This window comes from Alligator mississippiensis, chromosome 9 (assembly GCF_030867095.1).
Source record: "Alligator mississippiensis isolate rAllMis1 chromosome 9, rAllMis1, whole genome shotgun sequence".
NCBI classification, from domain to species: domain Eukaryota; kingdom Metazoa; phylum Chordata; order Crocodylia; family Alligatoridae; genus Alligator; species Alligator mississippiensis.
The window spans coordinates 7,391,469-7,419,443 of record NC_081832.1 but is presented as its reverse complement, the minus strand read 5'-3'; the positions used below and the strand labels follow the sequence as shown (position 1 = coordinate 7,419,443).

The window sequence follows — 27,975 nt, the reverse complement described above, 5'->3', positions numbered from 1 at the left end:
AGGGGAGCCCAGGGCCAGGTTGGGTGCAAGGAGCCAAGCTCGTGCCTCGCGCAGGAGAGGCCGGTGGGCGGGCAAGGAGCGGGGCGGGCGGGGCGGCGGCGATGCGGGGGCAGGGGCAGGGGCGGGGGAGGCTCCAGCGCCGCTCCCATAAAGGGAGCCGAGCCGCGGAGAGCCGGCTGCCATGGGGCGCTGCGCCGCGATGCTGCCGCCGCCGCCGCTGCTGCTGCTGCTGGTTCTGCTGCTGGTTCTGCTGCCGCTGGCGGTAGGTGCGGGCGCGTCCCCGGGGCGTGCAAGGGCAAGTGCAAGTGCACGTGCACGGGCGTGGGCGCGTTGCGATGGGAGGGTTGCACGCGAGATGCCTTCTTGCCCGTGGATGGGGAGCCCGATCCCCTGCTCCCCTTGCACTGGCAAGAGGCAGGGGTCACCGCCGCCGGGACCTGGAGGCACCTGGGTCCCGGGGCCTCGTTTCTGAGCCTGGGATCCTGGCAGCCAGGACCCCGCGCCCTGCGCTTTCATATGATTGCCCTTGTCCCATCAACCAGTTAATTGCATGATCCTTGTAGAGGGGGCTTGGGGTGCCAGTTTCCTTTGGTCTACTTGACTTCAGACTCCCCCGGCTCACTAGTCCCTTCTCCCCATCACTACTCCCCGCTCCCCATTACTAGTCCCCGCTTCCCGTCACTAGCCCTCTCTCCCCGTCACTAGTCCCTGCTTCCTGTCACTAGTCCCCTCCCCCGTCACTAGTCCCTGCTCCCTATCACTAGTCCCCTCTCCCCGTCACTAGTTTTCTCTCCCCGTCACTAGTTTTCTCTCCCCATCACTAGTCCCCTCTCCCCATCACTAGTCCCCTCTCTCCGTCACTAGTCCCTGCTCCCTATCACTAGTCCCTGCTCCCTGTCACTAGTCTCCTCTCCCCATCGCTAGTCTCCTCTCCCCATCACTAGTCCCTGCTCCCTTTCACTAGTCCCTGCTCCCCGTCACTAGTCCCAGCTCCCTGTCACTAGTCCCCTCCCCCCGTCACTAGTCCCTGCTCCCTATCACTAGTCCCCTCTCCCTGTCACTAGTTTTCTCTCCCCATCACTAGTCCCCTCTCTCCGTCACTAGTCCCTGCTCCCTATCACTAGTCCCTGCTCCCTGTCACTAGTCTCCTCTCCCCATCGCTAGTCTCCTCTCCCCATCACTAGTCTCCTCTCCCCATCACTAGTCCCTGCTCCCTTTCACTAGTCCCTGCTCCCCGTCACTAGTCCCAGCTCCCTGTCACTAGTCTCCTCTCTGCGCTTTGGAGCTCCTGGCTGCGCAGAGGCATCAGGCTTGCTTCACCCTCTTGGAAGAGGGCTATATCCTTTATAGCCAGAGTCCCTTCCTGCCTTGTAAGGTGAATGAGCATCACGAAATTACTACCGTGGTGTGAAGGAGTCTCAGTCATGGGCTAGGGCTCCATTGTGCCTGGTGCTGCATGAACAGCAGAACAAAAGGATGCCATGGAGATCCTGTAGTCCAAATATAAAATGATGGGGAGAGGGGAATATAGACAGACCGACATGTGAGTGCAAGGAAACCAGTTAAGCTATGTTGATCAGTATGATAGGCAGTGGTCTTTGCATCTGTGGTCTAGGTATTAAAGTTGTGGTCCATCCTCACTGAGGTTTGTGCATTTGCTTCACTCAAAGTCTTTCTCCAGGATCCAGCTTCTAGACAGGTGCAGGGAGAGGCCATAAACTTGACTGTTAAATAGGCAGGTTTTGGGCGGCACGGGGGGGTGTTATTCCTTCCATTATGACCTGTTAGAGTAAAAGCTGTATCGAGTAGGAGCCTCATTTAAGGATTTGCTGGTATGCTTGTCCTGCACAGCAGATGCTTGGGACAGACTCCCATCGCGCTGTACAGCTGAAGTGGTAGTTGTGCAGCTGCCTAACTCCTGTTTTTGGCACTCCTGCACCAATTTGGACTCCACAAACCTCCATGCAGTGAACTAGATGCACCCTGCTCACCTGTACGGGCGCTTGCTAGTAAAACCGAAGGACACAGTGGGTCCTTCTGTGTTTTAGTTCAATGCCTTAAACCAGAGCTTTCCAAACTGTGTGCCGCGACACATTAGTGTGTCGGCGGCAGTGTGTAGGTGTGTCGCGCGAAATGCAGAAAATTTTGCGGAGGGGCACTGCGGAGCTCCCTTACTCGCGTCTGCTTCCCTTGGCCCCTCCCCCGGAACTGAATTACTGTGTCGCGAAATGATGCATGTCTAAAAAGTGTGTCACCAACATGAAAAGTTTGGAAAGCTCTGCCTTAAACACTGAAGTACTTGTTCAGGGAGCAGCAGATCCAGGTTTTAAGCTCCCTTCGCTCAGAGGGGGATTGAACCCTGTATTTTTTGCTTATCAGCAAGTAATTCTTATCAGCAGATCAAAGGTTTGGCATTATCCAGACCCTCCTCCAGGGAACCTCCAAAATGAATTGATCTTGATAAACAAGTCACTCGGTCTCTTGAAGTAAGGGGCTCCGTTCTGTTGGACTGGCCTCAAGTTAAGAATATATCTACCTTAGTGTCCCTGAAGCTTTGTCCAAATACAGTTTCTCCTATTATCCCAAGCATGTGCCATTTTGGCCTACTGTGCCCCCGTAAGCTATGTGCTATGGCAAAATGTTAAGCCCCTTGAAAGGGGAGCTAAGAAGTCTAAAAGACAACTTCAGTCTCTGGCAGAGTTTATCATATTGGCCTGATTGCCCTCCCCAGAGTGTAGCTGGCTTAGCAAGTGAAGAAAATAGTGGGTCAGTGTCTCCAATCCAAACTCCAGTGACATGGAGGATGATAGGAGCTGTATCTTCAGTACAAACTGCAGACTTGTCTCAGATAGACAGGACTCTCTCTGAAGCTGAAGGTACCATTCAAGTTTTGATCTGCCTCCCTCCGAACAGGTGCCAAATCCAACCTGATTTAAATAAGTACCACTGTTTCAGTGTAATTTTCATGCCATTCTCCCAGCTCTACTTACCCCCCTGTGAGTGGCTATATTTTTTACCTATTTCCTTAACTGAGTGTTTGCTCTGTAATTTAAGAAAAATTTTAAGATGGCAATCAATAGATTGCAATCTGGACCAGATCGTAAACCACTACTAAGAGCTTTACCGAAGTCATTTGAGCGATGCCAGTTTATACCAACCAGGAGTCTCGCCCTTCATTCCTGACCTGTATTTGATGCCACTTTGTTTTGAAGAATTAAAAAAGACCACTAAAATTTGTATGGGCTTATATGAGCTAGGATTTTTTATTTCAGGCTTGTTAGTCGCTAGAACTCGGGTTCTCCAGGGAATGGTTGCAATTGTGGGTTGATGAGATTAAACTGACAACTTCATGTTCCTTCTGAGTCAAAAGAATAAGCTTGGCCTGAGCAGGTTTTTTTGGCCTGAGCAGGAGGGGGTGGGGCTGATGGGGGCTGCAAGGTTGGGGGGGCTCCAATCCACGCCCCCTCCAGCTCAGGACAGGCAAACCCTAGCCAGCAGCTTGCTCCCCCTCCCCTGTCCGCCCTGCCTTCCTGCAGACAGGCCCAATCCTGCACTAGATTAACCCTAGGGAGCACAAATTCCCTACGGCACTCCAAAGTGGAGCGCCTTCATCTGATCCCTCCTTTAATGAGGCTTAATTTGTTGTAGGATCGGCCACTTTAAAAGCGCTGTGCAGCTGTGCATATGTGTCACGGCGTGGCTGTAGAGTACTTTCAGGGGGCTGATTACATGACAAACGTAATTTCTGTCTGTGCCCTGTGAGTGCTTATCCTCAAAACAATATGAATAGTCTTGCTACACACAATACTTAGGACAGTACTGATCCCTGTGCTTGCATGAATGATTGCCAGGACTATGTAGGAGTGCAAGAGGATTGTCCTGCAATTGCCATGGCAAAACTCATGAAAATAATGTCTATTCAGACACTAATTTCTATGTGTAATCAATCTTTCTGCACCCAAAAGTAAAGGTAAACATGCACCGGCTTTATATATGCATTCGTGCACTTAATGTGCACTTTAGGCAGACTTAAACATCTGCCCAGCTATACACATTTAAGTGGCTTACACTAAATATGTGTAAAATTACAAACTCTGTTAGCACTATCATGGCCAAATGACGGTTCTAGTCACATGGACGTGCAGCTGCCAAATTTGTATGTATATTGTGGTGGCTGCACACACAAATCAGCTCTGCAGTTGCCTTGAAAACTGGCTAATGCTAAAAAGTTATCACATACAAGATGAAATGAGCTTTTCTTAAATGAAAAGCTTCCTCAAATGAATCTTTCCCTTAATGCCTCGAATGATAGTAAAATATTTATAAAGGTAGTGCAATTCCTCTAGCTATTTTAGGCTCAAGCATAGCACAAAGTGTTCTTCTGGGGGGGAATAAGAGCTAGGTCTTTAAAAAACTATTTGAATGGCCCTGATCCTGGCAGAATTTATCCAGCCAAGTAATCCTCATTTAGCTTTGCTTCAATTTTTCTCTGGGGGACATTTTTGGAAAGGCAGTTGTATAAAATGGCAAAGACTCCTTAAGGGAAAAAAAAGAAGCTTGAGAAAGAAAGAGAAAAACATTTGTAAGCATCAGCGCTAGACATATCCTTGAACGGACAATCTTGCCCTGGAAGGTCATAGTCCCAAGTCAAATGCAATAACAGATGAAAGGCAGATAAGGTTCTTTGGGTCAGTCTGATATCTTTTTTAGACCAACTTAAATAGCTGGAAGAGAACACACCAACTGCAGAGACTTCCTCAGCCTGACCAAGGGGTTTTAAACCTGAAAGCTTGCTAAAAATTTCACCCCCCAGCCATTTAAGTTGGTTTAGTACAAGATATCAGTCACCCAAAGAACCTTGCGTGCCTATGTCCTTAGTTCAGCACAGCTACAACCTATGCCCCTTATAACTAATAAAACTAAGAGATAGCTGGGCTAATACAGAGGCACAGGGAAGTCAAGTGCATGCTGAGGATCTGCTAAACTGATCATATAGAAACTCTTCCTCTGGGCTCAGAATTGAATTTATGAAGTCTAAAGTCTGGATTCTTCAAATACAGTCTCCTTTTTTTTAACTCTGTTATCCTCCCTTTCATTTCCTCTATTTATTGTAATATTCTTGTAGCGCACATTGATTCTTGTTCAGCATGGAAATTAATATGTAGCAACTAAATCATTTCTCCTTTCTTTACTTACTCCCAAACCTGAGAGATGCGTATGACCTGAAGTCAACTTCTAATGCAAGGTGAGCTTAGTCAGATCTAGTTGTGTCTAGTAAGACTAGATGCCTTTCAGCCACCACTGAATTGTAATACATTTCCTCTCACCCTGCAAAAGAATAATTTACTTATTTTTAATTTCTGTATTTCCTTCTCTGCCAAATATGACTCTAAGGTTTAGCTTTTCCTTATGACAGCAATATTTCTCTAAGATTCTCGTTTTGTTGAACATCTAAGATCAAGTATTTGGCTTCTCAGCCTTTTTTTTTTTAGGCTCTGATCAAACATAGCTCCTTACTATCTCCATGCCAGCCACATTGTCAGAATTGGCTGATATAATAGGTTTCACAGCATACTGTTAGAAAATGTTTCCTGTTATGCTATGAAAAGTACTTCCAGGTTTCTGTTCACGGCGGGAGCTCTTCTTAACAGCCAGTCTGGTAATGGCAAAGTAAATGCCACTGAAGTAAGTTCCTACCTGGTACCCTATTATTGGTCAGAGCTCTGCAATTTGTTCAGCTCTCAGGTTCAGCACCATTCAGTTTTTTTCCTTAAAGCACCTTTCAGGAGAGCAGGGGGGGAGGGAGGGCATGGAAGCAGGGGAAATGGAGAGAAACGTTTTACCTCTCTGGAGTCCCGGACCAGATGCTCAGTGCACATAAATCACTATAGCTTGACTGATTCCAGCCATCATTAAAGCATCATTAAAGATTGCCTGAAAAATCCATTGAAATGCAAATACATTTCCATTCGCAAAAAGGTCCTTTTTGAACCAAATAACTTATAGAAAGAACCATTCAGGTTGGTCCTTTCTACGTGCTTTGAGAGTACGTGTTTTTTGAAGCAAGCCGGCACGTTCCAAAAGCTAGATTCTTACCTGCGTTTGCGAGCCCCTGGATGTAAAAAGGGGAACCAGAGATCGGTGACCATTTAGTTATACAGGAGTAGCTTTGCACATCCTTGTACTTGTAGGGGCTTCAGTTGTGAAAACGTTAAGGTAATAACAATCTGCAAAACAAATGCAGAGCAATAATAATACAGGAAAACAGAGAGAAGCTGACACCAAATGAGATCCGGGAGAGCAGTACTCCCTGCTCCCGGCACTCCTCACAGCCGCTTTCTAGAAACATACCTACCCTATGTCAATAGAGAACGGTATCCTTCCTTATTTAACTTAGTATGGCAAGAAAACTTTTGAAAGGATAATCTCTGTTGTATTGGCACAAGGTGTAATCACAACGCTTTATCTACACCTGAAGCGCAGTGTTAAATTGATGGCACAAGGAGTGGAGCTATTCTTGCAGGTCACTTTGTAGGTACCGAATTAGATTCCAGTTTTGTGGTTACAGCTAGTGCCTGGAAAAAAGATATTTGCTTCTTATTTGCTAAAGATATAACCCCACTGGATGCCCAACAGAAATCTTTTGTGCTACGCTGGCAATATTTTGTATTGTAGATTTTCAGTTTCTAGAGGAGCCTAAAGGATTTAGGTACTCTCTCTCATTGCAACCTTTCAGATTCCTTTCCTTTTTCAAGGAGTCAACCTCAGACCAAGTGAAGTTGAGGGATGTTAAGCTGAATAGCACCGGACTCTTTCTGTCCCCCATTATGCCAACCTCAGTTGGCAATGGTAGGCCAACATGAGTGCTTCGGAAAACTATCCTACTCAGTGGGTGCGTCTACACGAGATACTTAATGTGCAGTAGCCTCATAACACTGTGCAGTAGTGTGTCGTAGCGTGGACAGTGCTAATACACTACTGGGCAGTATTATTAGGCTATTGCACAGTAGCATCACTAAAAAGGCATTCGCCGGTGCTAGTGCGCAGTAACTGTAGTTACTACACATTTATTTAGTACTTGATTACAAGTACTAAACTGAATGTGCAGTAACTACTAAGCATTAATGAACACCCAGTGGGTGCATCTAGACATGTGCTTTACTGCAGAGCTGACTAATTAGCTCCACACTAAAGTGTCACCATTTACACGTGCACGCATATTAGGGCACAGTAAATTAATTAACTCCTCTGTAGGATGGTACTGTCCAGGAGAAGTATTATCCTACAACACAGTCATTAGTGCACCAAAATGCATGTGCACGTGTAGATGGTGACTGGGACTGGCTGGGGCATGATGGGGCTACAGTGTGGGGGCTGCCTGCCAGCTAGCCCCCATATGGTAGCACCCTTGTACCCCAGTCAGTTCTTCCTCATGGGACAAAGTGGCCCTGGGCTGGCAGGCTGACCCTCCTGGCCCTTTGCCAGCCTGGGGCTGCTCCACCCTGGCTCAATGTGCTGCAGTCTCAGGTGCACATGTAAATGCTGTGCCTGGGAGAAATAAACTCCAGAACTAACTGTGCCAAAGTTTATTTTTCCATGCTAATTGCACACTTAGATGCACCCAGTGGCCGTGTCCACATGAGCATGGACGTTTGGCTCCCTGGAGTCAGTTAGCAGTGGGACATTTTGTGCTGCTGCTGCTTGTGCTGCTCTGCTTTTTTATGCATGGGGTTTTTGACCTGTGGATATCCCAGGGTCAACACCCTCCCCCCTGCCCAACGTTACTACCTTGCAGTGCGGAGAACAGTTGAATGTGCAGTATGTGGCACCACAGACATGTCTATGGCACCATATGCCGCATGGCTGCACACTTCTGGATGTGGCCACTGATTGCTTTCAGGAACAACAGTAAAAGCAACTTAATTAACTTAGAGATAGAAAGCAGAGAAACAGTTGATCACTGAGTTGCACAAGACTGGCCTTGTGTATCAGGATCTTTGCATTTTCTAATGGTGGTTTGGGCTGGGAACGTTAGCTAAGTAAAAGCTATGTATGGAATTGGGCATGGGGCAGTAATAATGCAGAAAGACTACAATAAGCTGGCATTAACACTTCTAACTTCTGTACAGAGAAAAGCATATTTTATCAACCAGTTTTATACTCATATCTATCTGGTAAGTACTTGAGCCAGTTGTTCTTTGAACTTTTCAGGTGATAAGGGCACATGCCTTCTGTTGGGCAAGCTCAGGTCTCATTAACATTTTATAATCACTATTCTCCTAATTGTCACCATTTTGTTTTATAAGGTTACTTGTGCCAGCAGCTTGCCTTATGAGAAGGAGGATGTCACCCAAGAACTTACCAATGAGGTTTGTAATTCAAGTTATTTCGTAAATGAGATCTCTGAAGTCAGGATCGGAAAGATAGGTAAACTTCAGCTTGGTTTACTTACAAGTCACCAGTCACCAGGAAGTGAGAAGGATGAGGCAGAATTAGTTATAATGCATGTATCAAAAGCCTTTATCACTAGGGGTCTACTTAATTCACAATTTCTGTGGAAACTGCAAAAAGCTGTTTATTGCTTTGCATTGCATTGTTGTTTATTGCATTGTTGCACTGTCTGCAATTTCCTGCAAAATCAACCTAACCCGCCCCAGCATATTTTTCATATAATATTCTGTGTTCGAATGTCCCAGTGCTTACTGCAGTGCAAAGACAAAGTGATAATCACTGTAGGGATCGATCACGTGATTTAGAGTTACTGTCTGTTAGTAACATAGACTAAGCAAAGGCACCAGTCACAGTGAAGTGAAAATGTTTCAGCTCCATCTTTTCAGAAGCTAAATGCAATGCGGCAGTCTGAAGTTGAGTGAAAAGAAATAAAACTACGCTAAATACATTTCTGCTCAGGATCATGTAATGCGGTTCTCTGTAGGAACCTTGCCTTCTGATGGTGGTAAATTGTTTTGTTCATCTTGCAACATGACTCTGGATGTATCAAGGAAAAATAGTGTTGATCGCCATTTATAATATATTTAGATTTTAATTTAATACTTAGCTTTATAATAACATTATAAATTATGATATAATCTACTTTCTTCAGAATTTGCTATTAAATTATATGGTATTATTATCATTACCAACATTATTATGCCTGTGTCTGTTAATTTGTATATTTGGGGAAAGGCCAGGTCTCACTAGTGGGGGTGTTGCATAGTAAGCTGATAAATCACTTTCCTCATTTTGTCTGTTGTACTGAATATTAGGCTGGGGTAATAGGAATGGAGAGGGAGAGTGAGGAGTCAGGAAATGATCAATTCTAATCTTAGGTCTATTGATAACTTTAACTCAACACTAGGTTTATTACAATTTCACATTTGGTTATAACTAAATTTTGCTTTTCTGATTAAATCCTGTGTCAAGAGAAGTATTCTGCAGTAAGAAACTAGAGTATGTGAGTTTTGTGTCACTAATGTACTGTTCTACCTAACAGGCACCAGAGCTTTATCGGTCAGACAGTCTACGTCCTCTCCGGCGCACAAAGAGGGCATGGGTTATCACCACTATGGAGCTTCAGGAGGAGGACGAAGGACCATTTCCCAAACTTGTTGGAGAGGTAATTAAAACAAACCAGAAAACCCCATGAAACCAAAAGCAGACACCAAACACGCAACACCATCATAAAACACACATTTTAAATGAGAATTTTGCCCACTTTTCTCTGTCATATGAGGAGGTCCTTACAAAATCAGTGGCTGAAGTGGCAGAGAATTAGCACCACTATATTTGCTTACTGTGGAACATGCTCTTTTTAAAGATTCAGAGTGTCTTCTTTTCACATCGTATCAGACAGAAATACAGGCTAGATCAGGATAGCTCCAATAAGCAGTCCAGTATTTCATCCCTGACAGTTTCCCACCCCAGTTGCTTTTGGGGAAGGTTAAAAAACCCTGCAATGCACAATTCTGTAATGAACTTGTGTCCAGCTATCCTCCAAAGCAACCCTTTGGGCTCTGCCAGAGCCCCACAATCACCTAGGCTCCAGTCTTAAGCAAAAGTCTGCATATAGAAGTCACAGCCCTCTGGATAGGTCTGTGGGAGCCCACGTCTCCCAGGGCTGTCAAAGATCAAGAAGAAACAAAGATTACAAGAGCATGGCATGACTCTTTTTTTTTCTCAGAGCTTCCGGCAGGCCATGGCACAACTCAGTGCTGCCAGCAGGTTTCTAGTTTTCCATTAGGTCCTCCTGTCCCTCAAAGGGAAGCACAGGTGGGCCTAACGGCCAGTGAAGCACTTCTGCCTACCTCCCCAGGAGCCAAGGAGAGGATACCTGCCCTCCCCTGCCCTCCATTTAGGGCCTTTGCCATAGGTCTGACATGCTTCCTTACAGGTGTGGTAGGGCAGGGCTGTTTGAAGCCATAGTTGCTCCTTAATCCCGTCCTGTGTGGTGTGGGATTTGTAGTAATCACATATTTGCCCAGGAAGAAGTGTCTTCCTAACCATTAATTCCTAAGGCATTGAGGTTTATATAGGGGAGAAAATCCACAGGGAATTAAGCCTGTATTTGTATATGCCTTCTCCTATTTAACAAGAATCTTTTGTTTCTCATCTGTAATGGGACTTCACATCTGACCCAGGGCTACTTACTTTTTTAATAGCCTTGTGCGAGAGACTTTGAGCAAAGTCCAAATCAACTGTTACTTGCCTTTTACTTGCTATCTCTGGACACGTTCAAAGAATTCAAAGGGAGAGGTTTCTAACAGGAACAGGCCTAGTTTCCCTTAGTGGATTCATTTAGGCATTTGTTTTTAATTGTGGTTTTTCAATTCTGTTTTTAATTGTGGTTTCAACCAATTTCATGGGTACTGATGTGATGTTTGCGGCTCAGTAATAGTCGCTCCCAGTGCCTCTTTTAAAGACAGGTGTATTAGTCTAGCCACTGATTCTAATGAGATGCAATAGGTGGTTGATAGCAGTTCAGATACTTTTTTGTTAAGCTGGTTCAGAACGTGTGTGTGTATCACCCTGAGCTGATGACCTGTTGTTCTTTAACATATCAGTTTGTTACAACTGCTCTTCTGAACCATTTCTGTAGTAGGCCTTCATTAGAGCCCAACTGAATTGTCTTTCTATCAGTTGGTATCACGGTCTTAATATCAAGGCCTTGATCACTACTGTTAAGATTTTTCTATTCCAGGCAAAATACCTAAAAATTAACCCATACTTCATTCATTCATTCTCCAAATGGGAGGCACACAACCATGATTACAGAGTGCATCAAATCAATACATTATCTTAACATTTTGATGGTATCTCTTTAAAACCTTTGAATTTGGTGTTGAAACTTCATCCTTCTAATGTGACCAAATTTTCACTACTATTCTGTTTCTTTTGTAGCTGTTCAATAACAATACAATCCACCATTTCGCAACATATCTAATCAGTGGACCTGGAGTAGATTTGTACCCAGACATTGGGTTGTTCAGTATAAAAAATGATGCCGATGGGCGCATATATGTACATCGCAGCATTGATAGAGAGAGAAACTCCTCTTTTTTGGTAAGTATAGTTTGATAGAACAAACACATGGAACCTCTGAATTGTTCTCCTAGTGCTAAATATTTCACATGAAAGAAAAATTCCAATAATAATTTCAAGTCTATATTTGTTTCTACCTTTGAGTTGCTATAATATTTGTATAGCCAATGGTGCCTATACAGATGACTGGATTATTTAATCATCAATCAGTGTCAAAGCTTAGCTTTTTTTTTTACTCTTTCTGTAGTTACAGTGACTGCACACCTTTAGGGTGTGATCTGGTTCATAGTAGACTTGTTCAAAATATCAAGATAGTTTACCGGCATAGAAGCCAAAAAACCGCATTGTAAAAACAAAACTCTGAATATTGTCAGTACTACAGTGCTGTTGCTTTGATACTGGAGGCAAGCTTCTGCTGTGGCATATATGAAGTGTCCATGATGATTATCGAAGGAGTTGAAGACTTATGATGAGCTTGTGTTTAGGGTAGTCAAAAGGCTGCCCTATAAGGCTGCGTCCAGATGAGCGCGGCCGTGCGGTGCCACATTCTGCACGTTCCATTGTTCTCTGCATTGCAAGGCAGCAGCATGGAGGGTTTTTTTTGACTCTTGGATATCCAGGGGTCAAAAAAAAAAAAAACTGGGGAGAAAAAAAAGTGGAGTGATGCATGCAGCGGCAGTATGCGCTGCCTGAAGGCTGGCCAGAGCCACCCTCGGCTGCCAGCCAGGCTCCACGTGGCAGGAGCACTGTGGCTGCAGCTCTGGGAGGCCCACAGGCCCCCAGGTAAGGCTGCTGGGGCCAACCCAGTGCTGGTCCCAGTCTCCCCTACCCCACCCAAGGAAATTTGCCATGCGCCAGTGCGCATGTGGCACAGGCATTCCTCGGGGACAACTAGCGGCGGTGCAAGGTGAGCACCCGGTAGTTGTCTCCAGGAAACCAAATGTCCGTGCACATCTGGACGCAGCCTAAGAGGGAGCACTTTATTATTGGGCAAACTGAACAAACAGTTTGGATTATGTATCTGCTCGCAGGTGTCTTCTGTAGATTGCAGCTGCCTCGTAGCAGTTTCCCTTCTGGATGTTCAGTATTTCATGGTGCTTTCTGGACAGAATTCTGCCCTCTGGGTTAACCAGATTAAATCTTTTTCCTGATGAGATGAACATGTGAACACGTCAGGACAGAAGTTCAAGCTATTTGTTTCAGTCCACGAATGTCTGGAAATGGGAGTTCAAAACTTAATCACTCTAGTGTTCATGGAAAGGAAACCTACAAGGGCCACAAATTTAGCTAGAGCAAATTCAGTGCATCATGCAAGTCATGATTACTGATATTTTCCCACTTTTTATTGCTTGTTCCTTATTCCCATCTCTCTCATTTTAAATATGTATTAAGAGCCAGCATAAGAGCTCTTTAGACTGTACTTGCTGTTAAAGTTCTTAAAAACTCTTTGCTTGCTTTGGGTAGGTATGAACAAAATTGTTGCATGATCAAAACTGAGTCCATACGATTAGAAACTAGGGTAAAAAATCTAGCCCATGAAAGAGCTGTATTCCCTTGTCTGTGGCTTTTCTGAAGTGCACACAGCTGCATTTTCAGTTTTTACAAAATGTATGAAGCATTCACTTTTTATTCTCAGTTCAAAGGATAACTGAACCATGCTTACTTAGCCAAGTGGAGTAACTTTATTATTTGTTGGTGAAGCAAAACAAAGGCATTATCAGGTTATAATTGAAACAGGACACAGCAAAATGTGTCCTGCCTGCTTCTGAAATTTAACTTGCTGTCTTCATCGGTGTCCATTTTAGATACGTTTTGATGTTACAAACAAGAAGACTGGTGAAAAAATAGACACATCTTTATTCTTCAGAATTAAGATTAAAGATATTAATGATAATGCACCTGAGTTTCCTATGGCAGAATATAATGTTATGATAAAAGAAAATCACAGTGCAGGTAAGTAGATGTATAAGGGACATCATTGGCTTATTCCTGGCTATATTTTAAATTGCTTTTCTTCTCCCTGGATTGTAGGCAAACATAGATTGGTTTAGGGACTCAATGAACAACATCCCATTCCTGTTTGAGTCAGAAGTAATATACTGTAATATATATTCCTGGTTAGTCTTGAGGATGCTGTTTCTGTAAACAGTTGCTCCTAGGTATATTGCTTGCTACTATAAGTAATATGACTTCAATCTCATCCAAAACCTGCCAGGATGTGCAGGGATATTGTAAATCTCTCCCTCAGTCACCCCTTGTGACTTCAGTGTTGTAACATTAACCAAAGAGATAATCAGTCTGAAATTCATGCTTATATGAAAAATGCAAGAAAAGAGGGAATGACGTATTTTTGGTGGAGTTGCCTTTAATCTGACTCTGAATGGTGTTGCCAAGAATGAGTCTTAAAGTAGAGTCTCTTTCAAGTTTAGATGAGCTTTATAATGAATGCTTCCCTTAAACATCTTGGTGCAAATGCGCTTTAACCCTAAAGTTTTTGCTTACATTGACTCTAAAAGGAGACCGGACAGGGATGGTAGCTCTTCAAAGCTCTTAGGTCTTTTACCTTTCACAAGGTTCAGAAGTCAATGACAGTACAAAAAATGGAGAGGTCATAAAGAGAATAAAGAGTGAACCTATGAGATGGGAAGTAGGCAGGGTTGATTCAGGTTGGAAATAGTTGTGGGTCATATGCTCCTCAAGACTATAAGACTATAAGAAAATATGTGCAGTGGCACTGGAAAAACACCTATTGACTTCAGTGAGAATAAATAGTGCTCAAGACTACTTATAGTGAGAATAAGACCTCCATAGATGTAATCCATATCCCATTCCTTTTACAGTCCTCAGTACAGAATGATTGTCTCTCATTCTCCAGGGCTCCGCGTAGGCCCTTTAACCAGCTTTTTAAGGGGCAAACTTCAGAGCTATGAGCTGGGAGCTGTAAGGTGTATACAGCACCTTACATTTTAGAACCAGGCCTTTGTATCTTTACAGATGATGAACAAACAGAAATGTAGAGAGATGTGCTCAGCGGTAGCAGTGATGGGAGCACCCGGTGGTGGGGTTAGTTTCTTCAAGGCTGATGGACAGCACGCCTGGATTAAAAACTGATGAACCATTTATTTCCAGAAACACTGAAATCCAGTGAATACATAAGAACTGCCATTTAGTGGATCAGACCATAGGTGCACCCAGTATCCTGTGACAGAGAGTGGATACCAAAAGGGAGAGTGAACAGGGTATGAGCAGGGTTTTTTCCACTGTTCCTCCGTTTTACAGCCTCTAGCATATCCTTGTTTGGTACAGTATTAGATACAGGCCAGTCTCCCCAGAGAGGTAGTTAAGCATGATTATAGAGGTAATTAGCATGGGGGGAGAAGAGGCAGGAGCTGCAGAGGCAAATGTCAGCTCACTTGAAGAGGCACATTGTGGAGGGATAGAGAGGACGTCTCTGTCAGACAAGCGGATGGTGAGGCAGGGAAGTGGTGGAATGTGATAAGGGCCATTGTTAGGCCTGAGTAACCCACATCAGTACTGAGCACTTGTAATAAATGCCTTGATTTTTCATCTTAGACAAGCCAGTACTCCAAATGACAGCCTTTGACAAAGATGAACAACACACTGATAACTCTAGAGTGGCCTATTACCTCACTAAGCAAACGCCACTCTCAGATGAGCCCAGATTTACTATTGATCCTACCAGCGGGCTGATACATATTTCAGGATGCCTAAATTATGCGGTAAAGTACATATTGCATTCTTTTATTTATTGTGTGGGTGCTTACTTGCCACGGGCATCTTTAGTTTGTGGGGCAATGGGGCTCTCAGAGGTATGACAGGTTGAAAGGATCATCATTGTAGCAATGATCAGAAAAATGAAGTCATTGTTTCTGAACCTGAACTGTTTTGTTTTTCCAGGCTGCCAGCTCTTTCCAACTTCTGATTGAAGCCAGAGACCATGGAAGCCCACGGATGTCGTCCACAGCAATTGTTAACGTTGCTGTTGAAGATTCAGAAAACAACTACCTGCCTGTGTTTCTTAAGGAAAAAGTGAGAAGAAAGTAGAGCTACTTTACTGAGCCTCCTGCAAAGGAGCACATTCAGTTGTGCAAAGTGTTGAGGGCATGCACTGGTGAAATGAGGAGCTCTTGGTGTCTTATTAAATCAGGCCCAAACGTGTTTGAATGTGGGGTCTGGATTAAAGAGCACTGAGTCAGGAAGGGGAAAAACCCCTTTGCAGGCCAGAACAGCAGTGCCTGGGTGTTGTCAGCTGTAAATTTAGTGGCTCCTAGGAACTGAAACTGGCTTCTAAAGGGTGTTGATTAGTGCCATTTCTACATGAAAGTGCTAAAAAGCCTGGGGTAGTTCCTGGGGGAGTAGGACCACTTGGGTGGTTTGGTTTCATAGTCAGGATCGGGCCATTCCTGCCACTTTTTCCTTCTACTCCAACGTATTGGTTGAATTAGGCTGCTTATTATAACTTTTTGGAGCACAGGCTGAATGTTACTAGAGTTTTACAATGCATGTTAGAGCCTGAGCTCTTGACTGTTTGTTGAATCCTACTTTTGCCGGACCTCGTGCAGAGAGGCAAAGGAGCTCCAAGAACCAAGGAGAACCAGACCTCTCCTTGGGATGCAGCCTTCCTGACTTCTCAGGGAAACAAAGATTCTCTGTTGGAGAAAGGAGTCCTGGCTTTGACCTGAAGTGAATGCTGTTGTAACCACCCACCTATCTCTCGATCTCTAGGGAGCATGCTATCCTTCATCACAGCCTTTTCTATTTATTTATTAGTGGGACAAGAGCTTGTGAACAGGCAGAGGATTTGAAGGTTGTAGCCCAACAAATATTTTCCATTTGTGTAACAAAAGATTAAAACTGGTTTTGTAACTTGCAAGTTCAAGTGTAGAAAGGTGGGAGACTTCACTGTTAGTGTTGGCAAAAAGGACCGAAACCACAGACTATAAGAAAATTTTCCTTCTTGGCAGTATTTGACACACATTGCACAAAACAAACCTCTGGCTTAAGTTTCAAACCCGAAGGGGTATTCAGCTGTTGTCCAAGAGTTTGCTAGAGGTTGGTAGGACAAGGTTGTATGCATTTGGCCTAGCAGGTTTAAAGGCAAGGTTTGGGCTTTGGGGGGATGAAGCCCACACTAACAGCTATGCCCCTAGTAGCAGTGGTGATTCTCCAGTCTACCAGGTACCAGTGTTATCCTTTAATTAGTGTTTAAAGATTGAGGCCGAATGGAGGTGGAGGGGTTGAGGTGAGGAGGAAATGAGACTCAGGAGGCCAAATGATGGCAGTTATCTTACATAAGTTAAGACTGAAAAAGATTCTACCAGTCTCTCTGAATCCTTTAATTGAAATCTGATTGAACAGAGATCACCTAGCCTTGGGTATTCACAGCACCTCCTTTTTATTGATGAAGAGGGTCTGGCAAAGAGTGGGACACGGAGCTGCTAGAACCACTGCAGATGCCCAAGGCTTCAGTATGAAGCAGATCAGAAGGACCTGACATTGCAACCGTGATGCAGAACCTGGCCTGCCTGGTTAGATGAATGCAATGCTTCCTGATTAGACAGTGCTGAAACAATCCATTTTTTTCTTTCAGTATGAGCTGCAAATTCCAGAAGGCAAAGAACAGCCAGGTGCGCTGAGGCTCCAGGTGAAAGATCTAGATTCTCCTTATACACCTGCATGGAGGGCAAAGTACAACATAGTGCAAGGCAATGAAAAGGAAGAGTTCATGATTGAGACTGATCCTGAAACAAATGAGGGGATTTTAAGTGTTATTAAGGTAAGAGATTTGACTAAACCTGGGATGCTATAGCTACATCAATAATTTGAGCTGCTGCAATGTGGAAACATCTCTTGTTTACAGAGAGAGAAAAAAAAGTCATGATCACTAATGGAAGTTTCTGTTTGGGGTTTGCAGCCTTTGGACTATGAAGGTGCCATACAGAGGAGACTTGTCATTTCTGCTGTAAATGAGCAGCCTATTTTTACATGCAATGCAAGTAAGAAGTGGACCCATCCTGTCACACCCATCACTGCATCTGTGAGTGTCAGCATAGTAAGAAATGATGCTCCTCAGTTTGACCCTCCCATACTTATTCTTCAAAAAGATGAAGGCGTGAAGCCCGGGACGAAACTTGGAAAATACACTGCAGTGGATTCAGATGTGGTGCCAAATAAGATGAAGTGAGTGGAGACACTGTACATCTCGGCTGGGGAAGGCATTAAGAAGCACAGTGAGCTTTTTCATCATCAGCAAGAAAACCTCCTAGTGCTGCTGTTGTAAGGATGCTGGAGCTTCAGATTAACTGAATGCTTTTAGACGAGCAAAAAATGGGTGGTCCTACTTCTGCAGCAAAGGGCCTGATTTTGCCATCCTTGCTTGAATAAAGTGTCTCTTGTTTTCCAAAGGGAGTTTTGCTAAAAATGCTAAGGACATTATTTAGCCCACAGTATGGGCACAGAATTGAGCCCATAAACAAATTATGGCACCTTTTGATGACTCTCTTCTGATTCAGCTGGTATGGAAGTTAAATTACCTTCTTGCCCTAGCAGTTGTTCTTCCAGGTGAGGGATGAGGGATAAGCCATATTATTAGCAGGTGGAATACTGCCTATACAGGGTCTTCAGAAAGTCCTGGTGCACTTTTAAACTTTACTAACTTAGGTTGTAGGTATGATAGAAACAATCTGTAAATGGCATTTAAAAGCAAATTTATTAAAGTTTTAGGACAACTAGAGTACACAATGCTAGACTTAATAAGTAATAACAAATTTAGTCTTAAGTAAGATGGAGCGCTGTGCCACTAAGCTCTGAATGTACGACAGTTCCTAAATGACTTTTTCCCAGAGAAGTGGCTAGGCAGAGGTGGAGCAATTGCTTGGCCACCTTGTTCACCTGACCTGTCACCGTTGGACTTCTTTTTATGGGTGCATGTTAAAAAGTGTAGTTGACTTGTCAAAACCACGTTATTTGGTGGAACTTAGGGCTAGGATCACCAATGTAATTAGTGCAGTAACTTAAAAGCAATTGGGAAACATTTTGAAGGAGTTGGAAGATAGGATTGGGCACTGTATCATGATGGATGGTGGTTTTGTTGAAATCCAGGATTGTGTACTCTAGCTGTCCTCAAACGCTAATACATTTGCTTTTAAATGCCATTGACAGATTGTTTCTATCATACCTACAACCTCAGTTATTAAAGTTTAAAAGTGCACAAGGACTTTATGAAGACCCTGTATGGCAGCCTTTTGACTGGTAAACAAAAAAGTAGTCCCTACTGACTTCTCCATTTTTCACCAAAAATCAGCACTAACAAAAAATTGGGAACCCCCACTGTTGCATCATTTGGTGTCTTTCATAATGATATTTGACCCCCAAAGAGATTTTAATTATGGGGCTTTGGAACCTCTTTGTCTTTCTTAGATACAGAGTAGTTCATGACCCAGCCGGGTGGGTGAACGTCGATGAGAACACTGGACTTGTTACTGCTGTAAAAGAGCTTGATCGGGAATCCCCATATGTGAACAACAGTGTGTACTCCGTTATTGTTCATGCTGTTGATGATGGTAAGTTCCTGCACAAACCACAGAGAAAAATGCCACCATTCCTGAGCAAGTGCTTTAAGTTGTGACCTAAGGGGATGAAAAGTGTAAAATAGCTCCTACTATCAGGGTGAAAATGAACAAGGAGAAGAGCTCCCTCTACCCCCGCTCTTTTGGGAAGTGGAGATGCTGGAGCCAGGGTAGTGTGAGGAGGGTGTGAGCAGATCGTGGGGTCATTCATTTTTATTGTTCAGAAAGTACATTTGAGATGCCAAATGGGACAGAAATACAAAGTACTGCTCATAAACTGAAGAATTGTAGTGCAGAAAATCCTAATATCTTTACACCTTACTAACTGAATAATAATGCAATTTGGGGAGAGGAACCACACCAGACTCTTGGTTCTTGGCACTCTTTTAGTCACGCTCTTTCTTCCTGACTAGGTGTTCCACCTCAAACTGGCACCGGCACCATTCTGCTTTACCTGTCTGATATTAATGATAACACGCCAAAATTAGTTGCCCCATTCTTGGAAGTTTGTGACCAAGAAGGAATTATACCCCTTATCATAAAAGCTGAGGATAATGACTTGGATCCATACTCCGGTCCTTTCATATTTGAGCTGGCAGATAACTCTGACACTGTTAAGCATAACTGGAAATTAGGAAGGCGTTTTGGTAAGTTTTTTTTCCAAATGTTGTGAAATCCCTGCTTATGTTGTCATCCTCTGTTTCACAATGGCACAGTCATCATTAAAGCTTACAGTATGTTATCATGTAATGGGTTAAATTCTACACTTTGGTATCATTCAAGCTTGTGTTTTGAGGCCTCCAAAAAATTCTGATGGGGTGGAAACTTTTCTTTTGAACTTTTCTTCTGATTATCAACATGTACATTATTGAAATACATAGCATATATATAGACAGTACATAGAAGCATTGAACATGCTGGAAAGTGCTGCTGTTTTTTGGCTGTAGTAGCCAGAGGTTAGCACATACTAAACACATTTGTCCACATGGTTATCCAGTTTGCACCTGCAGTCTTGGTAGCTATATATCAAATCAACGCACACCTGTGCACTTATCCCAGGGGTGGGCAAAGGCAACCTACAGGCTGGAACCAGCCCGTGGAGGGGCTTTGTCCAGCCCATGGCGGGTCCTTTGGTCCCACCTGGCCCAGGCGTCACCTAGCCATGGCGCGTCCTGCTGCCCCCTGGGCACGTAGCGAGCCTGGGGTGGCTCCATGGCTGGACTGCCTTTCTAGGCAGCCCAGGCAGTGGTGGCTCCTTCCACCTGCTGCTGCCACTGGCTCCAGCCCTGCGGTACCTGTGTGCACAGCCCCGAGCCTGCACACCCTGTGCCTGCTCCGGACTCGCCTGTCCAGGCTCAGCAGTGGCAGCAGCAGTGGTATTGGGCAGAAACTGTTGGTCAGCACAAGGGAAAAGCTGATCAGCTCAGGGGGGCACATGCGGAGGGCTCCCATGTACACCACACCATACCCTCAAACCCTTCCCCACAAACCTCACAAATTCCACACCCTCCCCTACACACAATCATACACCCACCAAACACTGCACCCACCCACACCCTCCCTCACACCCCTCCACAAACCTGACACACTTGCACGCCTCCGGGGGAGCCCCACTCACTACTACACCCCCCCCACCACATGCGTGCACCCAGACAAACACCCGCAGTCACCCTCCTCCTCCCCACACCCTGCCACACCCACACATACCCCCCACCATCCCCAACTCATATCCACCCACACACACCCCACACATCTCTATAAACCTCCCATACCCACACACCCACAGCCACTCACACCTCCCCACATCCCCCACAAACCCCTTACCCTCCCATCTCTCCACACCCCTGCAATATACTAGAGTAAGACTGCATTTTGAGATATTATTCAATCACTTCTATATACACAATGCAAACACACACAAATCAGGACAAAAATATTTTTTAAAAATAAAATTAAAATATGTTATTGAGAATGTTACATTTTTAGCATATATATCTTTTTCTGATTCCAAGATGGCAAACCCCCTTCTCAGAAGAAGCACTTCTGGGGGTAAGGGGGGAGACTTCCAATGGCAAAGGTCAGGGGGCTAGGGGGAGGGACTTCCAGCCCCGAGTTGGCAATCAGGGGGTCGGGCTCTTGTCAAGGGGTGGGGTCACCCTTGTGGCCCTTGACAGCCCACCAAACCTCATTAAGCAGCCCTCCAGCTGAAATAATTGTCCACCCTTGACCTGTCCTCGGGCATTCTGCTTTTTGGTGCTTCAGATAAGTTTTCCCACTTTGCATATGTAACTTAGAAGGACTCCAAGTGGAAGAAAACCCATCTGCCTCAGCACTGTGTTTTCAGGCTGTTTGTTGCTTTTAATAGAGACATTTTTGTGTTTCTTTTTCCAGGTGACTCAGTTGAGCTTTTAATGTTGCGAAACCTCTCACCTGGTGATTATTTAGTGCCTCTCAATATTCTGGACAGACAAGGATTTTCTGAGACAGAGATCCTGAATATAAGAGTCTGCCTTTGCCAAGATGGGCATACGTGTTCAGAGCAGATTACTGAACCCATGAAAGTGGGCTTTGAAAGTGGTGCCATTGCTGCAATTTTGGCAACTCTCCTGTTGTTACTGTGTAAGTAATTGCCTAGGATTTGCAGGCAAGTGCCCATTGCCTGTTGCCCATTTTTCTGAGACTTCAGGGGCTGGTAACTGTTAGAAATGGGGTATTGAACTAGATAGACTACTGACTCAGTATCTTAGAGTATCAGTGGCAACTCTGGTGACCTCCTCTCCTATTTTCAGCGGTTACCTGTGTTCTACTTTGGTGTACTTGTGCATCAAGAAACAAGGAAAGAAAGGTCTACCCACCATTTGAAGAAGGCATTCAGACTTTGATGAACTACAATGCAGAAAGTGGAAGCTCTTGGACTCAGGTAAGGTATGGAGTTTGCATTTACCAGGTCCAATAGACATCAAATCTACTAGAGATGTGCAATTTAATTGTATTGCTCCTATTTCCTTTCATTTGTTATTGAGCAGAACACTGTCCCCTTTCTTAGCTGAACATGGTGGAAGAATGACGCATTTTATGGTGCAGGTTATGGTAGTAGACAGGACGCTTTTCCTACCTTTCCAGTGGATTTCCAGGCATTTCCTGGACATCTTAATGGTATGCATTAGTAAGGCAGGACGGTTAGGTACAGAGTAGAAATCTTAGTGGCTTTTATGTTTTTATTTGCAATGTTGTACCAGCCTGTTTATTCACTATACTCAGTACATCTAATTAATGTATCTCACCCCTGTGTAGGCTAGTCCAGATGCTGTAGATCATGCTATGCAACTCATACTGCATACAGAAATTAAAGGAGGAGAACAAATTGATCAGGTAATCACTAATTCTTGCAAAGGCAACTGTCTCTTTTTGTAAAACTGTAGTTGTGGCTGGCTTGCAGCATGGCGTAGAACAAAAGAACTTAATATAATCCAATCTGAAAATAACCATACTGTCACTAACCAGAAACATTACTGTTTTTCTCAAGCCATTACCTTCTGAGGCTGACACAGTCTAATGAGTAGTCTTTAGAATCAGTTTTTTTCCAGATTTTTAACTAAAATTTCTGAACAGATAATTATGAAATTTGAATTTTTCCCATTTTAGGTTGGAAACACAAAGTTATTACCACCCCCCCTCAAACTGAGTCAAGGACATTATGACCTGGGTTCATCTGTAAGTAAATTTTTACAAGCTAGTTTAGGGTTCGTTTCAGGTTGAGCAATTTATTTTGGTGGTGCTGGGTTTTTATTCCTTTAGTATTAACCAATAATCCCTACTTCAGTCGTGCCACCGTTTCATGTTTGTTTAAAAGCATGCCAACAGACTAATGTAAAGTTAGATAAACACGATCGGGATGGTTTAGTCAGAGGTGCTTCTGCCTTGGGTGGAGGGTTAGACTAGACCTCTTGAGGCCCCTTTTGGCTAACTTGTTCTGTTTCTCAGATTACACTTAAGTGACAATCATAATCCTCATGTAAATATAATGCCTATAATTGCATTGCATTCACTGGTAGGCCCCAAGAACAATCTGAGAGAAAGTTAGAAATAATATAAAGCATAATATCATTTTTATTTTGTGTTGGGAGGAACCCCATTCCATCATATTTGCTTAACTCGCTAGTCCTTGAAGTAAGGACAGTTTGCATGGTTGTAGCATGGCAACCTATATTTGGAGTACTTCACTAGAAAGAATACTGTGAATCGTTATTGGGAAGCTGGTTGTTGACATAACCCTAAGGACTAACCAAGGCTGGGGGCTGCATTGTGCTAAGCATAGAAACTTAGAGTAAGGGACAGTCTCTACCTAGACAAGCTTGCATTTTAAGTAGACATGAACAGCCCCCCCCCCCCCCCCCCCCCCCCCCCCCCCCGGGAAGTGGGTGTAAAGGTACAGTAAGTGCAGATTAGTTTCTTTATAACCTGAATGACAAATGTAAAGCCTTCCCTGAAGACATTCACCTTGCTGAGGCTCTGTTGCCATGCCTGTTTTTTAGGGGATCCTTTATTCCAGATCGGATGCCAGTTTTGGGAGGCTCCTCAGCAGGATTACAGAGACAGTGGATGAAATGCTGAATGAGGTAAGGAACGCTGCTTTGGAAGCCTTCCCTTGACAAATGGCTCATGGCTGTTGAGCACAGGAGTCGCCTCGGGAATTCAACAGTTCTGCTGCAGCTCCTCTCAGGACAATAACACCCTCCGAGAAAATGGTACTGGCATCGAAGGAAAGCCCAGGGAGGAAAGGACATAGCCCTTGCATACCCCACCTCCAAAATAAGAAGTGCAGGGGAAGAGATGAGATCTATACAGGCAGGTAGAGCAGGCAGGATGTTTTCAGTGACAGCGATCTGAGCCACTTGATGAGAGCAACATAGAGGAGGATGGGAGTGAGAAGAGGTGGCCATCCACCACTGCCTGTGAGCCCCTGCCAAAGAGGTCTCATCACAGCACTTCTTGCTGGGTCATGCAGGTCACCTGGCTGCTGGCATGTCTCAGATGCACACACCTCTTTCTGCATGGGCCAGCTGTGGGTGCCAGGGTGCTGCCTGCTCTAGGAAGCCAGGCAGCCTTGTGCTCCAGTCTGTGCTGGCTCTGACCTTGTATTTTGTATTCAAAGCCTCTTCTTACCACTTCGCTGTGCCATTCTGTAGAGCTGCTGCATATGCACTGGCGTTTCTTCTTCCTGGCCAGGTTCATTATCTTTGTGGGGGAAGATCAAATCGACTTTGCAGCTCCTATTTCCAGGGCAGGCTTGGGTGGATCTGATGTTTCTGTCACTGTTTGACAATAAAGCGAATGCTCAGACCACTGAGGGAGAGAGTACCCGTATTTCTGCAGTATCATCCTGGGTATCATCCTTGCTGACATGCTGCTTGTTAAGAATCCCTTTAACTTCCAAAAGGACATAATAGTTTGGGAAGCCTCCGTGGTGGTTCGTTGCCTGAATGTTTTCTTTCTCCTTTGCAGAAGCTCTTTCACATCAGTAACCTGGAGGACAATGTAATCGTGTACCAACCTCGTGTATATGTCGAAGAGGGAGAGCTAGACAGATGTAGTTCCTGCATGTCCATCCCTGTGACTGATGATGAGTTGCCAGTGGATTTCTTGAATACTCTGGGACCCAAGTTTACAGTTCTGGAAGAAATTTGCCAGAAGAGATTTCAATTGTAGCAGTGATGGAGCTGCAGGGCCTCTATCAGACTAGCTTGGATCTGAAGAGACTCATGCTGAGCACAAACATCTGCTGAACCTGGCAGGCTCTCTGCTTCAGGGAAGGTCCCGGCACAAAGCTCTGAGCACGGCTAAGCAATATCCCACAAGTGCAGCCAGACAGTGGTTTGGGTTTTATTGTTTTGTTTTCATTTTGTTTAAACCTTTGCTGGGTTTGTACCTTGAAGAGCTGACAGGCAGATGGTAGAGACTTCAAAGAGTAGTTTTTCATCTCCCTTCCCTTCTCTGCCAGGTGTACTGGGCCCTTTGGTGCCAGAGGAAGGCTTTTTTAGTGTAACTAGAGTTAATCCAGTTGTTTTAGCTGAAGAGACTGAAGTGCAATGTCTTTGACATCACATAGCACATCCCTGGCCTCCTTTGGTAACAGGTCTCTGCCTGATCAAGGACTTGGCATTTCCTGCTGACATTTTCCAGTGGCTGTGTTTCTTTTTGAATCCTCTTAAACTAATCTGACAAAGGCTGTGTATGCATGCAGCTGTCTCTGGTTAGACCTGGTGACCAACCTCAGCTGCCACCACTGAGCCACAAGCAGCTTCTCACAGTGGTCTTACAGCCACTGTGCCACCAAAGTGCCAAGTACTCCCTGGGAGAGCAGCAGGCGCTGAATGGACTGAGCTGACAACACGGAGATGCCTACATACACCTTCATCTGGGCATCAGCCTTGCTCCAGCTGGCCGAAGTGGGGTGACTCCATGCTCATAGTAGATTTGCTGGGGATTTAGGGCGATCAGCAAGTCCCAAATTCTAGTAAAGGCAAAGTTTGATTTTGGGAAGCAGCGTAGGTTGAGTTCTCGGTCATGCCCAAATGCATCCACCGTTCTTTCTGCAGCTGACTTGACTTCTCCCCCCCTGTGGTGGTGGCTCACATTTTGTTGTTTGTGTGGGTCAGAGCTCACTTCTGTCTAATTGAATGTGCAAATGTGAGCTTTGGCCTGGCAGTCTGGTCTGTTTGGCTGCAGGGAACGAAAGGACCAGCCACCACTTAGATACTACATAGTGGGAGTCTGCTTTGGTAGAGCAAAGGAAACAGATGGAAGTGCCCACAGGGCTGCATATCGGGGAATGCTAATCATTCTTCACCTGTTGCTGCAGGGGAGTGCTGGGCACCCTGGCGGGGCGGACACAGGCTTCCTCCTGGCAAAATGAACGTCGTGATCCATGCAACAGCTGGTACAGGACTGGGGGTGGGGGGAAAGAGGGAGAGCTTCTCTCTTAAAGATTATGGCACAGAACTTGCCTGTCTTATTCTATTCACTAAATACTGCACTGTTAGTCTGTAGTATACTGGCCAGCCTGCAGGAGACTTTTGCAAGTCCATATTAATGTGCTCTCTTTTTGGGAGGTCACAGAAGAGGCACCAAGTCAGTGCAGGCAGCAAGATTATCTTTGATTCTGGGGAAGGGATACTCTTGAGTTTTAGGATCAGGAGTCAATGAGCTCTAGTCTGTAGCTGGGGTCAACACACCCTGGGTGCGCAACTCATGGTTTTGTTAATGATTAATCCTGTTCAGTGTGGCAGTTGCTAAGGGCCAGCCACAAAAGGGGCTCCTTTGTGCTAGGTACTGCACAACTCAAGTTGTGTCCCAATGAGCTGCAGTGTGAAAAGGTGAAACAGGTGCGGGGCATGTGAAGGAGCAGGGAACACAAGCAGAGCAAACACGATGGCAGCAAACGTCACATTTGTTCCAGAATTTTTGGAGAGGATTAGCTGAATGGAAAGGACAGTGATGGGCAAGGGGAACCTGGAAAGCATGGGGTAAGGCAGGGAGAGGAAGTTTTACAAGCCTGGGGTGGAGCTGAAGTGCCGAAATTGTGAGGATGGACAGGGAGCCAGTGGGTACAGGTCCTGGCCTCGGCTTCTTCTGCAGCTGCTCCTACCGTCTGAAGTCTCTAACTGCTGTCCAGATTCCTTCCCCAAACCCACAGAGTTGGGGTGAGGTCCAGTTTAATTACTTGTTAATGCAGAACGTAGCCTGGTTTTAGGTATAAGGGCAAAGTGCCTCCCATGGGACCCCTACGGGATTTGCAGTGTCTTGCTGGGCTGGGGGGCTGTCACTGTTCAAGACAGGTACTTCACTGCATGTATAAGATTTTTTTTACTGATTTTATTAACTGTTATTTTACTGGCATTTCTGTTTTGCTTTGGGGAAATCTGCTTGTGCTTTTTTATACGTTTAAAATAAACAGATGTTTCAGCCTGTGAGTTGCACCTTCCTGAATAGCAGGGCCTTGTCTCTCAAGAGCCCTCTCTGCAATTCTCACCTGCTTGTGCACATCAAGCCCTGGTGTCTCTGATCACATTGTCCTATGTCCTTATATTAAAACTTCTTTAGGTAAGACTTGGTCCTGCATACCTGCTTGAAGGCTAAGCTCTCAACAAAAGGGTCACACTCCAGATTATATTGAACCAATAAGTGATAAACATCTTGCCTCCATTTGTCAGGGGCTGGCATCTTCCATTTACAAAACTGTTTTTCCGATGCCCGCTAGTTGTTGTTAGGAGCTAACATAGCAGGGGGCAGGATGGCTCTCCAGATTACAGACTCCTAGGGCCTCTCTACACATGCAGGCAGGTAGTGCATTAGATCCCATTGTGCCTTATTGCCAGTGCAGAGGAAGCCTAATCCCGGGCTCCCCCTGCACTGGCAAGAAGCAAGCACCTGGAATTAAAAGCTGAGGGGCTCTAAACTACGGGGATGCCCAATGCACCCTTGGAGCTGAGAGATGCAGCTGCTGCAGCCTCCCAGCCTTGGGGATGCATACAGCCCCTGGGGCTGAGAGATCATGGCAGCTATGGCTCCAGCTCGGAGAGGCACGGTGCAGGAACCCAATGTCTGCAGCTGCGGGATTGTGTGGGGTGCTGCTGGGGCCCAGAGTGGCAGCTGCTGGGGCTGAGTCCCCTCAATTGCAGGACTCCCACCCTGGCTGGACATGGTGCACCCCGAAGCTGGGAGCGCAGTCAGTTGACAGGGCTCCCAGCCGCAGGGGCGACCCTGCTACACATGCAAATTAAAGCTCTGTACCAACCAGCACGACATTTAGCACACTTTTCGAGGTCTAACTTTTTATACCTGGTTG

At 45.0% G+C, this 27,975-nt stretch overlaps 1 protein-coding gene across 1 annotated transcript; it reads left to right on the top strand.

Moving 5' to 3' along the window:
- Positions 1 to 192: 192 nt before the first annotated feature.
- Positions 193 to 27,097, top strand: CDH26 (cadherin 26). The gene is made up of 17 exons (XM_059713217.1): positions 193 to 262; positions 8,307 to 8,369; positions 9,494 to 9,616; positions 11,398 to 11,559; positions 13,344 to 13,491; positions 15,112 to 15,278; positions 15,457 to 15,588; positions 17,150 to 17,335; positions 17,474 to 17,739; positions 18,979 to 19,121; positions 19,541 to 19,774; positions 21,519 to 21,746; positions 21,917 to 22,047; positions 22,422 to 22,499; positions 22,773 to 22,841; positions 23,663 to 23,746; positions 24,633 to 27,097. The coding sequence occupies exons 1-17, from the start codon at positions 200 to 202 to the stop codon at positions 24,834 to 24,836; spliced, it is 2,481 nt and encodes an 826-aa protein (XP_059569200.1). The 5' UTR covers positions 193 to 199; the 3' UTR covers positions 24,837 to 27,097.
- The last annotated feature ends 878 nt before the right edge of the window (positions 27,098 to 27,975 follow it).

Excerpts from the sequence above, each read along its gene's own strand:
- CDH26 (XM_059713217.1), top strand. The coding sequence starts at position 200 with ATGCTGCCGCCGCCGCCGCTGCTGCTGCTGCTGGTTCTGCTGCTGGTT. Across the intron at positions 9,617-11,397 it reads TTCCCAAACTTGTTGGAGAG|CTGTTCAATAACAATACAAT; the intron begins GTAATTAAAACA and ends TTTCTTTTGTAG. Across the intron at positions 22,842-23,662 it reads ATTATGACCTGGGTTCATCT|GGGATCCTTTATTCCAGATC; the intron begins GTAAGTAAATTT and ends CCTGTTTTTTAG.